The following is a 15,097-nucleotide window of genomic DNA, read 5'->3' as shown; positions in this document are numbered from 1 at the left end:
CAGACTCGAGGGACTGCCCCTTCCAGCAATCTAGGAAGCTTTTTTCCAGGAGAATTTGTTTGAAAAAGTTCACAAGGAAGGCGGACATTAGAGGCATATATAGGCTGCAGCTGCATATACTTTTCAGAAGCTTGTACAGCAAATTAAGATTTTTACAGAAAGAGCCACAGAGAATGCTCAAACTGGACAAGTGCATTCCCAACAGATCGATCAGCAGATCCCAAGGCCCACTCCAAAAAGGTTAGCAGAAGCACGGAAGTCTCCGAATAACAAAAGAGTAATTTCTGACTACCAGCTCTACAGAGACAGGAGAACCTGGACTAAATGTGCACATACTAATCCGATGGCTTGGAGCAGAGGAAAGGACAGTATGGGTGAGACGGCGCACACTGCAAAAGCAGAACCTGAAACAGGGGGACACTAGCATAAAGAAAGGAAAACACCGACTGGTAAAGGTAATAGACCCTCTCCACCTTCAGTTAGGGACTAGGAAGGCTAACACCAATACAAGGGAGAAATAACAGATATAAGCAATCACTGGAACAAGGAGTTACATACATGTCACCAAGACACACACAGACAGGTAAGAACTGCTAATGCTTTTGGAAGGGAAGAATGGACTCTAGAACAGAAAAGGATATGCACACTGATGTCGGGAATGCCCACAGTTGGTCACAATCAGAAATAAATTAATAAGATGTTAGACACATCTACAGGCAGACAAGTAAATTGGTCACCAGCAGTGGGCAAAGGAATCATGTACATTGGGATAAGGCAAAAACACAAAGGCACAGGAAGACACACGAAAAGGCACTCAGCGATTGAAACTTTCAAGCACGGCGGAACAAAGGAATAGCAACTCACTACCTAACAGAGCAACAAAGGACTTCAGCACAAAGAGATATGGACAGTACACTTATTCCTGCAGAAACGCACCCTACGCCTAAGGCACTCTCTTACACAAGGAGGAAAAATAATCAATACTAAACTAAGCTAACTTGGATTGCGTAAGACTGTTTAACACAACCATTACAGGAATGCACCATCACTGACGACTAAACTCAATTCTGTGGGTAGAGAGATACCCATTTAAGTGATCACACCAACCAAACTCCCTACATACAGCAGAGACGTTTATATTACAGCTCTGGAATTGGGGAATAGGATACCTAAGTAGATGTACAGAACTAGTGACTAAGCAGTATATGAAGAACTCACACATTGTCAGTAAACATCAGTGTGGCGCAAGAGGATGCATTGGGACCAAGAAAACTCTGATGCCAAGTAAGAAAGGACACAAACACTGGGGATGAAAACTTCCCCAAACAGAAGGCAAGAACAGCACAACTCAAACTAAAAAGAATGAAGCAGACAGTGAAATACTGGAAAAGGAAAAATCCTGGAGAACTATGACAGAGAGCAGGAGTCTCTGAGACATGAAAGCCCTAGAACATAGTACCAGCATCTAGACTAGTGTACGAGGAGCATACTACTGGCCCCCCTCTACATAGCCAGGTGCTCTTTAGCTGCTACCAGGTTAACGGGACTGGTCTGTAGGCCGATCTCAACGCTACTACAGATCTCTACATTCACCAACAGCTCAACGACACTAGTGAAGAGGCTATTGAACAGCAATTCCTGGGAAGCCACTGCAGAAAATTGTGCGACGAGTATGGGTAGCTCAGTGCCTTCAAGAATTAAGAGAACACCAACATAAATCCACCCCTAGATTGAAAGACAACAGATACCTTCCACAACTTGTGATACCTTTACATGTTGCTAGAAAGTTGCATGATCAGACTACTACCGAAGTAATCTACCCCTAGCAGAAAAGAGTGAGCGAAATTTAGAGTACTTGATTAACAATAGCAAGAACGCATGATCAATTTAGGAAGGCACCGGCAAAGTGAACCAAGAAAACACGATAAGCATATAAAATGCTATCAGTATCAAATAGTAGTAGGAGACCAATTGTAAGACTACACCTCCCCAAGTGACTCTGCTGTCATGCAACCTATTACCATGCTCTGTAAGCCACCGTATACTGCCAAACAACAAATAAATCAAATGAAGCTATGTAAAAACATGATATAGGCCGTGGCTAATATGGCACAGCTTCCATACAGGGAAATAATGATTGTGATAAGTCTGACATACTGACTACAGAGCTACAGAGAGACTGTGTGAACTAACCAGAGCTCCGACACATAGAATAAAAACTATGAAAAGTCTCTACACATATAAACCGCAGCTCCAGCCCACAGAATGAAAGCCATCAACAGACTGTTCACATACCCACCACCGCTCTGATCAAGATTGAAAGCTATGGACAGACCATGTACACACCAAACACAATTCAAGACACACACTTAAGCAAAGCCCGCGCCATACCTTGTATATCCTGGCCAAAGTTGCATCACACATAGCAGTTAAGCTATGGCAGACTATACACATGCTTACTACAGCTTCAAAACATAAAATGAAAGCTATAGGCAGACCGCACACACACGGGTCCGGTCATAGCGAATGAAAACAATTGTGAGACTGCACATACGCATCACGGCTCAGAGAAGCCGAATACAAACTATGGGCTGACCAAACCTGCGGACAACCGCTCCAAAAATCAGAGAGTGAAAGCAATGGACAGACTGCACACAGCTCCCACACAAAGAAGGAAAGCTCTGGACAGATGTACATATACTTACCACAGCTCCGACACAAAGAAGGAAAACCATGGACAGAATGCACATTCTGGACACCCCTTAGGCCCATTTAAAGAATGCTCGGGCAGAGTGAAATTGGTACCACGGCTCAAATACAAAGAAAGCAAAGCTACAGACTGCACATCTTAAACACAGAAATAATGCTAAAAACAGACAGTGCGCATAGGAACCCTTGTCAGGTACTAAGAAACACGCCATGGCCAGCAGTACACTTGCTGAATAAAGCTCAAATGCGCAAAAGGAGCACCGCTGATAGACAATGCACACTCAGAACACACACATGCAACACACAAAGGAAAGCTGCTCTGGACGGTGTTTGCACATAATGACCACAGTTCGTAGAAGGAGAAGGGAAGTTCTGAGCAGGCAGGGCACACAGCCGCCCCGAGGCAGCAAGGGAAGCTTCGGACCGGCTCTGCACAATAGGCCAGGGGCCAGGGCTCGGAGCCAGGAGGAGAGCGTATGAGACCCAGTCATGGAGCGACAGCCTGGGAGGAGTACAGAGGACCCCAAGGCACAGCTGATAAGTTGTGGGCAACAGATATCTTGCAAGTATAGATGGACAAAGCAGGCAAACCAGATACAGCATCAGGTGGGACTCCCCGCTCTAACAAAGCAGATATCACAGAGCATGGGCTACTCGTATCCACATTCTGAAGTTATTCCCCCAGCACAGACCCTTCTTACCTTGTGATGGCCCGCCTCTCCCTTCTCGAACATCATCTTCAGGTTGGTGAGGGGCACATTGTACTTCTCGATCTTGGGGGACGGCTCTGTGCCCTCTCCGTGGGCTGTGCCCCTATCCTCTTCACCCCCGTCCTTCAGGTGGTCCTCCATGCCTGGGCTGAAGGGCGGCGAGCTTGGGTAGATGAAGTGCCCGCGGGCTCCGGCCGCAGGGCTGACGGTGGCTCTCGGGGTGAAGCCTGCCGAGGGGGGTGGCTGTTCTCGCAGGGTGCCTCGGAGCTGCTGACCCTCGGCCGGACCTCGGAGGGGACACTGCGGGCAGCTTCCTTCGGAGGCGGCGGCTGCACCACCGTGTTCTCCCACAGTTTCTTCAGCACGCTCAAAGCCCCCCTCCTAAAGTTTGGGGGGAGGTTTTCGGAGTTCTAAAAAAGCACAAAAGGCAATTGGAGTTATAAAGAGCGGAGCCGGGAAAGCAGCGCGAACCCTCCCTGCTAAGCTACGAAGGAACTGCTCAGTCCAGGAAGGCAGCCGGCAGCTGGGAATGCCACATGTAGCAGCGAGCCGCCCCTCAGGGAAAGGAAAACAAGCAACGGAGAGTGAAAGGGGAGGGGGGCGGGAACGGGCACACTGGGAGGGGGGCGGGAACGGGCACACTGGGAGGGGGGCGAAACGGACACATGGGGAGGGGTGCGGAAAAGACACACGGGGAGGGGGGCGGAAAAGACACACGGACAGCGGGGGGGAGCAGGAACGGGATAAAAATAAAAAGGAAACAGAGAAAAATACATTAAGAGCCAAAACGTCAAAATACGTAAACTTACAAAGTAGAAACACATTTATAAACAAAATGCTCCTTACCTGATTGCCTCGTGGGAACTCGAATCTTGCAGCCAACTCCAAAACAAGCACCACGAGCACAGGGAGGGAGGGGGGCGGGAACGGGCACAGGACAGGGGGAGGGGGGGGGGCGGGCGGGAACGGCTAACGGACAGCGGGAGGATCACGTATAAACAAAATGCTCCTTACCTGATCGCCTCGTGGGAACTCGAATCTTGCAGCCAACTCCAACAACGGACACTTTGAAAAGGAACAAAACAGGCCCACTCGAGAAAAAAAAATAACACACACCCACCGCCGTGATGACGAACAGAAGTGGGTGGAGAGGGAAAAAATCTCAGGAACGCCCCCGAATCTGGTCCGGCCTTGACGGACAGATCTCTGTTCCAATGGCTAGCCTCCATTTATGGAGCTAGCCAATGGTACAGAGGGGCGTATTCAAGGCACCCATACTGGAAACTACAGATTTCTCTGGGGGCGGAGCTAACGCTCCGTGCCCCAGGCAAAACCTAAAAATGGTCGTCCGCGAGCACCCGTAGACAATAATATATTTTTCAAATCTTGTATTTTCAGTGATATGACCACCGAAAGTCCTACTTTTATATTAAAAACAGATCTTTGACCTATACCATTTCCCATTGAAAGGCATTATTTCTCTCCATGTGTTCCCATGCCTGGCGTGTCATGCAGTTTGGTGCTTACTTTCCCTCCATGTTAAAGAACAGTAGATGCTTCAGCTCCCAGGCTAATGTGATCAGTGGTCGAAGTGGGGAATAAAAAGTAGGGGAACTGTGGGTGGAGAATCAGGGGGCGGGAATAACCGAAGATTGGATCAGTGGGCGGAGTCAGGGGTGTGGCTAGAAATCGCAAAACATACCAATTTTAGTATGTTTAGCAATTCATTGACCAGTTACAACTTATAACGTTATTTAATTCAAACAATGGATAAACATGTTTATTTGAGGTTTAATTCAGGAAAAAGCAAATACTCATAGGGAATACAGGTTTATGTAGAGCGTGCAAAATATAAGCAGGAACAATGGCATGGGCGCAAATTCAGGATGGCGAGTTTAAAAATTCAGGACAAGGGGTCAAAATTCAGGACAAAAATTCGGGGCAACAGGTATGCTTTGCAGACACAACAGTGGATGTCATGCAATAGTAAATAAATAAATAGGCAAGAAACATAATAACAGGTCACTTCTCCTACCCCGTCACCATTCCTTCCCAGTCAGTTCCCCTGTCCCGTCACCACTCCTGCCCATTCACCGCTCCTCCCCGTTCACAGCTCCTGCCTGATCACTGCTTCTACCCATTCACTACTCCTGCTCATGCCTTATCACTGCTACTACCCAATCACTACTCCCGCCCAGTCACTTCTCCTGCCCTGTCACTTCTCCTGCCCGTCACTTCTCCTGCCCGTCACTTCTCCTGCCCGTCACTGCTCTTGCCCCATCACCGCTCCTGCCCCGTCAACTCTCCTGCCCCGTCAACTCTCCTGCCCCGTCAACTCTCCTGCCCCGTCACCACTCCTGCCCCGTCACCACTCATCCCAGTCTATCGATCCTGCCCCATACAATGCTCCTATCCATTCACCACTCCTACCCATTCACCATTCCTGCTCTGTCACTTCTTCTGCCCCGTGACTTCTCCTACCCTGTCACTGCTCCTGCCCCGTTCACTGCTCCTGCCCCGTTCACTGCTCCTGCCCCGTTCACTGCTCCTGTCCTTTCACCGCTCTTGTCCTTTCACCGCTCCCGCCCGGTTAACGCTCCTGCTCATGCCCCATCACCTCTGCTGCCCCGTCACTTCTCCCGCCCTATCACCTCTCCTGCCCAGTCACCGCTCCTGCCCAGTCACCTCTCCTGCCCCGTAACCGCTCCTGCCCCGTTCACCGCTCCTGCCCCGTTCACCGCTCCTGCCCCGTTCACCGCTCCCCGCTCCTGCCCCGTTCACCGCTCCCCGCTCCTGCCCCGTTCACCGCTCCTGCCCCGTTCACCGCTCCTGCCCCGTTCACCGCTCCTGTCCGGTCAGCACTCCTGCCTGATCACCGCTCCTGCCCCGTTCACTGCTCCTGCCCCGTTCACTGCTCCTGTCCTGCCCCGTTCACTGCTCCTGACCTTTCATTGCTTCCACCCGATTACCGATCCTGCTCATGCCTAATCACCACTCCTGCCCCATCACTTCTCCTGCCCGGTCACCACTCCTGCCATTCGCTGCTCTTGTCAGGTCAGCACTCCTGCCCGGTCACCACTCCTGCCCGTTCATTGCTCCTGCCGTTCACTGCCCCTGTCCGGTCAGCACTCCTGCCCGATCACCGCTCCTGCCCTATCACTTCTCCTGTCTGCCGATTGCTCCCTTTAGGATCTAAAATGATACTTATGAGGTGCAACCTCTGTCCAGGTGTCAACATTATAAAAATGACAAAATGGTGAAATAATGCTGCCACAACATGTGTAGCGTTCACCTGCATTATTTGCCTTTTATTTCCACATAAATTAGTTAACTTAATTATGAGATGTCAGCTCATTTTCTATAAATTTACAGATTTCAACAAGTGTTTCTAGGTCTATCGGATCAAAAAGATAACAGCTGTGCGGTCCATTTGACGAGGCTGCAGTGGCCACAAGTTCAGGGGGGTTTACTTCGGGCCTCTTGAGCATGCAGCAGGGCTGCACGCGACTGCCTTGCTTTAAAGTAAGGTTTTCCTAATTGCTGCAAAAATGATATAGAGTGGATGTTAAAGTCCAACCCCCAGACATGTGGGATGGCGGTGCTGTTTGTTGAGGTAGTGTGCTTCTAGTTTTTTATGTAACCGGAGGAAGGACAAACAGCTTCAGAGAGCTAGTGAGATTTTCCATTTATTTATGGATAAGGTTTCACTCTCCAAGTTGCACATGACCAATAACTAGTGCCGAATTACGCTCAGTAAAAAGACTTCAGGATTGTTAACTCCAGCTCACGAAAATTATAATCTGAATACCACTGCAGACCACTTCAACTATTCATATCTATTCCCAGTCACCTTCATTGTTTCTTAAATACCCTCCTCACCTCCCAGCACAAGGCTGCGGAGGCCTCTGTTACAGGTCAGTGTTTGCGACACCTGTGTACACACATCTGAGAAGGCTGGAAGTTATGAGCTGGGTGGCGTTTACTACATCTGTAAATCAGAGGGTGCGAGAAACTCACCATTCCTTAATGTCTGTGGGGCAAACCTGCCGAAACTGGACATAGGGAAATGAAGTTATATAAATTAACATGCAGGTTTGGTGCGGTTTAAGCTCCAAATCTGAATGTTACTCCCGAAAAACTTACAAAAAGATGCTATTTGTCACACCTGACAAATAAGTGCGCCGAATGTAAAGGCAGATAAAACACAGAGGTAAAGAGGAAATGTACATTTATGCTTGAACCTGGTATTGGCTTAACACCTATATTTGTTTCTAAAGGCAGAAGGCGGCGCATCGTCGTTCCAAAGGGGATAATCGGCCTCAGTCGGAATGACAATGGGCCGCCCTCAGTCTGTGAGAGCTGGGGGGAGGGGGGGGGGGGGGGGGGGGCTGCTGCAGTTTCTGGAGTTCAACAGAGAAGTGCGAGCAGCCCCGGGAAGCTGAAAGAAAAAGTTGTCCTTTTTTAATTCTCATTGCATTTTATCTTTGGGTTGCTGTGCTTCTGTCTGATCCTGCCTGGGGCGGAGTTTATTCTCCGAAGAGCAGCAACACGATCCCAAAGGGATACCAGAATTTACACCACCCTGGGCCTGACTGCTGGCTGCTGCCCAAGGCTTCCAAGCTACACAACCTGGAAGTATTCGGCGCCCGAAGGAAGCAAGTAAAGGCAGGCATTGTCTGACGTCACAAACTGATGAGAAACGAAACTTCACTCTTTTCGCCTCGGCAGGAACATGGCAGCAGCAGCAGCAACCCAGCTCCGGAGCCTGAGAGAGGAAAGCAAGTGCTCCATCTGTCTGGACTCTTTCACTGACCCCGTGTCTGTGAGCTGCGGACACACCTTCTGTCGGGCCTGTATCACTCGCTGCTGGGAGGGGCTGCAGACAGACTTCCCCTGCCCCCAGTGCAGAAAGAGATCGCGGAACAAAAACATCAGAACTAATTGGAAACTGGCAAAAATGGTGGACATCACCAAAAATCTCCCCTCCCCGAGTGCGACCCCCCAGGATGAGAACCTGTGCAGAGAACACGAGGAGAAGCTGAAGCTGTACTGTGAAGAGGACAAGGAACCCATCTGTGTGATCTGTCGAGAGTCCAGGGTCCACAAGAAGCACTTGGTGGTCCCCATTCAAGAGGCTGCCCAGGAGTACAAAGTGAGTCTGCCACGGGTCTGTGATATGGGTGGGGTCTCGAACTGGGTGTCCTATTATATAGGCTGGCTGCCCAGGAGTACACTGAGTCTTCCACGGGTCTGTGATATGGGTGGGGTCTCACACTGTGTGTCCTGTTACATAGGCTGCCCAGGAGTACAAAGTGAGTCTGCCAGGGGTCTGTGATACAGGCGGGGGCTCACACTGTGTGTCCTGTTACATAGGCTGCCCAGGAGTACACGGTGAGTCTGCCACGGGTCTGTGATATGGCTGGGGTCTCACACTGTGTGTCATGTCACATAGGCTGCCAAGGAGTACAAAGTGAGTCTGCCACGGGTCTGTGATATGGGTGGGGTCTCGAACTGGGTGTCCTATTATATAGGCTGGCTGCCCAGGAGTACACTGAGTCTTCCACGGGTCTGTGATATGGGCGGGGTCTCACACTGTGTGTCCTGTTACATAGGCTGGCTGCCCAGGAGTACACTGAGTCTGCCACGGGTCTGTGGTATGGGTGGGGTCTCACACTGTGTGTCCTGTTACATAGGCTGCCCAGGAGTACATGGTGAGTCTGCCATGGGTCTGTGATATGGGTGGGGTCTCACACTGGGTTTCCTGTTACATAGGTTGTCTGCCCAGGAGTACAAGGTGAGCCTGCCACAGGACTGTGATACGGGTGGGGTCTCACACTGGTTTTCCTGTTACATAGGCTGCCCAGGAGTACACAATGAGTCTGCCACGGGTCTGTGATATGGGTGGGGTCTCACACTGGGTTTCCTGTTACATAGGCTGCCCAGGAGTACAAAGTGAGTCTGCCAGGGGTCTGTGATACAGGCGGGGGCTCACACTGTGTGTCCTGTTACATAGGCTGCCCAGGAGTACACGGTGAGTCTGCCACGGGTCTGTGATATGGCTGGGGTCTCACACTGTGTGTCATGTCACATAGGCTGCCAAGGAGTACAAAGTGAGTCTGCCACGGGTCTGTGATATGGGTGGGGTCTCGAACTGGGTGTCCTATTATATAGGCTGGCTGCCCAGGAGTACACTGAGTCTTCCACAGGTCTGTGATATGGGTGGGGTCTCACACTGTGTGTCCTGTTACATAGGCTGACTGCCCAGGAGTACACTGAGTCTGCCACGGGTCTGTGGTATGGGTGGGGTCTCACACTGTGTGTCCTGTTACATAGGCTGCCCAGGAGTACATGGTGAGTCTGCCATGGGTCTGTGATATGGGTGGGGTCTCACACTGGGTTTCCTGTTACATAGGCTGCCCAGGAGTACACGGTGAGTCTGCCACGGGTCTGTGATATGGGTGGGGTCTCACACTGGGTTCACTGTTACATAGGCTGCCCAGGAGTACAAAGTGAGTCTTCCACGGGTCTGTGATATGGGTGGGGTCTCACACTGGGTTTCCTGTTACATAGGCTGCCCAGGAGTACACGGTGAGTCTGCCACGGGTCTGTGATATGGGTGGGGTCTCACACTGGGTTCACTGTTACATAGGCTGGCCACCCAGGAGTACAAGGTGAGCCTGCCACAGGTCTGTGATACGGATGGGGGCTTACACTGTGTATCCTGTTACATAGGCTGGCCACCCAGGAGTACACGGTGAGTCTGCCACGGGTCTGTGATATGGGTGGGGGCTCACACTCTGTGTCCTGTTACATAGGCTGCCCAGGTGTACAAAGTGAGTCTGCCACGGGTCTGTGATATGGGTGCGGTCTCACACTGGGTTTCCTGTTACATAGGCTGCCCAGGAGTACACAGTGAGTCTGCCACGGGTCTGTGATATGGGTGGGGTCTCACACTGTGTTCCCTGTTACATAGGCTGCCCAGGAGTACAAAGTGAGTCTGCCACGGGTCTGTGATATGGGTGCGGTCTCACACTGGGTTTCCTGTTACATAGGCTGCCCAGGAGTACAAAGTGAGTCTGCCACGGGTCTGTGATATGGGTGCGGTCTCACACTGGGTTTCCTGTTACATAGGCTGCCCAGGAGTACACAGTGAGTCTGCCACAGGTCTGTGATATGGGTGGGGTCTCACACTGTGTTCCCTGTTACATAGGCTGCCCAGGAGTACAAAGTGAGTCTGCCACGGGTCTGTGATATGGGTGGGGTCTCACACTGTGTGTCCTGTTACATAGGCTGCCCAGGAGTACAAAGTGAGTCTGCCACGGGTCTGTTATATGGGTGGGGTCTCACACTGTGTGTCCTGTTACATAGGCTGCCCAGGAGTACAACGTGAGTCTGCCACGGGTCTCTGATATGGGTGGGGGCTCACACTGTATGTTACATAGGCTGCCCAGGAGTACAAAGTGAGTATGCCACGGGTCTGTGATATGGGTGGGGTCTCACACTGTGTGTCTTGTTACATAGGCTGCCCAGGAGTACACAGTGAGTCTGCCACGGGTATGTGATATGGGTGGGGGCTCACACTGTGTTCCCTGTTACATAGGCTGGCTGCCCAGGAGTACAAGGTGAGCCTGCCACAGGACTGTGATACGGGTGGGGTCTCACACTGGTTTTCCTGTTACATAGGCTGCCCAGGAGTACACAATGAGTCTGCCACGGGTCTGTGATATGGGTGGGGTCTCACACTGGGTTTCCTGTTACATAGGCTGCCCAGGAGTACAAAGTGAGTCTGCCAGGGGTCTGTGATACAGGTGGGGGCTCACACTGTGTGTCCTGTTACATAGGCTGCCCAGGAGTACACGGTGAGTCTGCCACGGGTCTGTGATATGGCTGGGGTCTCACACTGTGTGTCATGTCACATAGGCTGCCAAGGAGTACAAAGTGAGTCTGCCACGGGTCTGTGATATGGGTGGGGTCTCGAACTGGGTGTCCTATTATATAGGCTGGCTGCCCAGGAGTACACTGAGTCTTCCACGGGTCTGTGATATGGGTGGGGTCTCACACTGTGTGTCCTGTTACATAGGCTGGCTGCCCAGGAGTACACTGAGTCTTCCACGGGTCTGTGATATGGGTGGGGTCTCACACTGTGTGTCCTGTTACATAGGCTGCCCAGGAGTACATGGTGAGTCTGCCATGGGTCTGTGATATGGGTGGGGTCTCACACTGGGTTTCCTGTTACATAGGCTGCCCAGGAGTACACGGTGAGTCTGCCACGGGTCTGTGATATGGGTGGGGTCTCACACTGGGTTCACTGTTACATAGGCTGCCCAGGAGTACAAAGTGAGTCTTCCACGGGTCTGTGATATGGGTGGGGTCTCACACTGGGTTTCCTGTTACATAGGCTGCCCAGGAGTACACGGTGAGTCTGCCACGGGTCTGTGATATGGGTGGGGTCTCACACTGGGTTCACTGTTACATAGGCTGGCCACCCAGGAGTACAAGGTGAGCCTGCCACAGGTCTGTGATACGGATGGGGGCTTACACTGTGTATCCTGTTACATAGGCTGGCCACCCAGGAGTACACGGTGAGTCTGCCACGGGTCTGTGATATGGGTGGGGGCTCACACTCTGTGTCCTGTTACATAGGCTGCCCAGGTGTACAAAGTGAGTCTGCCACGGGTCTGTGATATGGGTGCGGTCTCACACTGGGTTTCCTGTTACATAGGCTGCCCAGGAGTACACAGTGAGTCTGCCACGGGTCTGTGATATGGGTGGGGTCTCACACTGTGTTCCCTGTTACATAGGCTGCCCAGGAGTACAAAGTGAGTCTGCCACGGGTCTGTGATATGGGTGGGGTCTCACACTGTGTGTCCTGTTACATAGGCTGCCCAGGAGTACAAAGTGAGTCTGCCACGGGTCTGTTATATGGGTGGGGTCTCACACTGTGTGTCCTGTTACATAGGCTGCCCAGGAGTACAAAGTGAGTCTGCCACGGGTCTCTGATATGGGTGGGGGCTCACACTGTATGTTACATAGGCTGCCCAGGAGTACAAAGTGAGTATGCCACGGGTCTGTGATATGGGTGGGGTCTCACACTGTGTGTCTTGTTACATAGGCTGCCCAGGAGTACACAGTGAGTCTGTCACGGGTATGTGATATGGGTGGGGGCTCACACTGTGTTCCCTGTTACATAGGCTGGCTGCCCAGGAGTACAAGGTGAGCCTGCCACAGGACTGTGATACGGGTGGGGTCTCACACTGGTTTTCCTGTTACATAGGCTGCCCAGGAGTACACAATGAGTCTGCCACGGGTCTGTGATATGGGTGGGGTCTCACACTGGGTTTCCTGTTACATAGGCTGCCCAGGAGTACAAAGTGAGTCTGCCAGGGGTCTGTGATACAGGTGGGGGCTCACACTGTGTGTCCTGTTACATAGGCTGCCCAGGAGTACACGGTGAGTCTGCCACGGGTCTGTGATATGGCTGGGGTCTCACACTGTGTGTCATGTCACATAGGCTGCCCAGGAGTACAAAGTGAGTCTGCCACGGGTCTCTGATATGGGTGGGGTCTCACACTGTGTGTCCTGTTACATAGGGTGGCTGCCCAGGAGTACACGGTGAGTCTGCCACGGGTCTGTGATATGGGTGGGGTGTCACACTGTGTGTCCTGTTACATAGGCTGCCCAGGAGTACAAAGTGACCCTGCCACAGGTCTGTGATACGGGTGAGGTCTCACACTGGTTTTCCTGTTACATAGGCTGCCCAGGAGTACAAAGTGAGTTTGCCACGGGTCTGTGATATGGGCGGGGTCTCACACTGTGTGTCCTGTTACTTAGGCTGCCCAGGAGTACACAGTGAATCTGCCACGGGTCTTTGATATGGGTGGGGGCTCACACTGTGTTCCCTGTTACATAGGCTGGCTGCCCAGGAGTACAAGGTGAGCCTGCCACAGGTCTGTGATACGGGTGGGGTCTCACACTGGGTTTCCTGTTACATAGGCTGCCCAGGAGTACACGGTGAGTCTGCCACAGTTCTGTGATATGGGTGGGGTCTCACACTGGGTTTCCTGTTACATAGGCTGCCCAGGAGTACATGGTGAGTCTGCCACGGGTCTGTGATACGGTTTGGGCTCACACTGTGTGTCCTTTTACATAGGCTGGCCACCCAGGAGTACAAGGTGAACCTGCCACAGGTCTGTGATATGGGTGGGGGCTCACACTATGTGTACTGGTTCGAGGCATGTGGGCTGCTGAATTCATATCTGTGCATAGATCGCCGTCTAGTGTTGGGTCCGGATGATTGCACTTTGTTGTCCTGGAAGAGTCTTCAAAGTATCACGATATAGGTGGCTCCTCCCTTGGACTACAGTGCGCATGGGCATCCTCTCCATCTTCAGATTGTTTTTTCCACCATTGGGTTATATATTGTTATTCCTATACTCCAACTTCGGAATCAAAACTAAACTTTTCTAAAGGCCAAAAGGCCTTCGACTTTGACGGTATTGTTATCGTTCGGTACTTCTTGACTCGATCAGTCTTTCCATCTCGATCAGGCCGTCGACGCGGGCCGTTGGGCTTTCGACGCCACGTGGACCGACCGTCGATGGAAAGGAGCCCGTTCAAACGGTGCCCACAATGCCACTCCAAGTTCCCGCGTACTGACAAACACACAGTATGCAACAAGTGCCTATCTCCAGATCATAAGGAAGAAACCTGCTCGGCCTGCGCCCAGTTCCGTTAGAAAAAAAACATCCGGATTCGACGGGCCGCTAGGCAAGAGAAAAAGTGACAGGCACCGGAACCAGACAACATCTTCGATGATGAACAAGACCTTCCGGACGCGGAAGATTCGGATCTAGAGATCGTCACCGTCGAGGACCAAGACGACTCCGATGACGATACACCACCTGGGCAGACCGTGAGTACACTGCCCCCCGAAACCAATCGCCCTGTTACCGAAGGCTCCAGTCGAGGCATCGCCTGAAGGCCTTAGCCAAGATCAACAACCGCATTCGACAGCCCAGCCGTCTGGCTCGGCTCCGAAACCGAAAACTAAGCCTTCACACACTCCGGGGACGGAGCACGTTATCCCAAAGGTCGTCGACCATAAGATCGTCATACCTAAAAAGGCCGTACAGCCTAAGAGCGTCGAGCCGTCGAAGGCCGTCGAGCCAAAGGCGGCCGAGCCAAAGAAGGCCATCTAGCCAAAAAGCGCCGAACCAAAGAAGGCCGTCGAGCCAAAGAAGGCTGCGGAGCCAAAGGTTGCCGTACCGAAAAGGCCCGTTGATCCGCAGACGCCCGCTGTGCCAAAGGTCTCCGATCCGTCAAAGGTCGTCGAGCCGAAGAGCGCTGTGCCGAAGCCGGGGGTCCACCCCAAAAAGGTTATCGACCCTAAAAGAGGCATCGAACTGAAAACAAGCACTCCTAAGCGACCAGTCGATCCAAAAAAAGGATTCGACTTGACAAAGGACACGTGACCCAAAAAACCTGTGGAGCACAGAAAACGTGTCGAACCTAAAGATCCGGTCGATCCACACTCAGTCTTTGAACCGGAAAGGGAGGCCGAGCCTAAACGGAGCAATAAGGCACCAAAAGTCGTCGAGCCAAGAAAGCACGTCGACCCAAAGGCTATAGTCGATCCAAAAAACACTAAGCCAAAGAAGGATACATCCAAGCCAAGGACA

At 51.7% G+C, this 15,097-nt stretch overlaps 1 protein-coding gene across 1 annotated transcript in view; it reads left to right on the top strand.

Annotated features, from left to right (window-relative positions):
• Positions 1 to 7,980: 7,980 nt before the first annotated feature.
• LOC147710014 (E3 ubiquitin-protein ligase TRIM39-like) overlaps positions 7,981 to 15,097 on the top strand; it is a 541,081-nt gene continuing 533,964 nt past the window's right edge. Inside the window, exon 1 of the mRNA XM_086920687.1 lies at positions 7,981 to 8,571. Within this exon, the coding sequence (XP_086776813.1) occupies positions 8,152 to 8,571 (420 nt within the window). The 5' untranslated portion in view covers positions 7,981 to 8,151. The remainder of the gene's footprint in view (positions 8,572 to 15,097) is intronic.

The sequence above is a fragment of the Lissotriton vulgaris genome, chromosome 5 (genome assembly GCF_964263255.1).
Source record: "Lissotriton vulgaris chromosome 5, aLisVul1.2, whole genome shotgun sequence".
Classification (NCBI taxonomy): Eukaryota; Metazoa; Chordata; class Amphibia; order Caudata; family Salamandridae; genus Lissotriton; species Lissotriton vulgaris.
The sequence above is the reverse complement of the archived record's forward strand: the minus strand, read 5'-3'. Positions and strand labels throughout refer to the sequence as shown.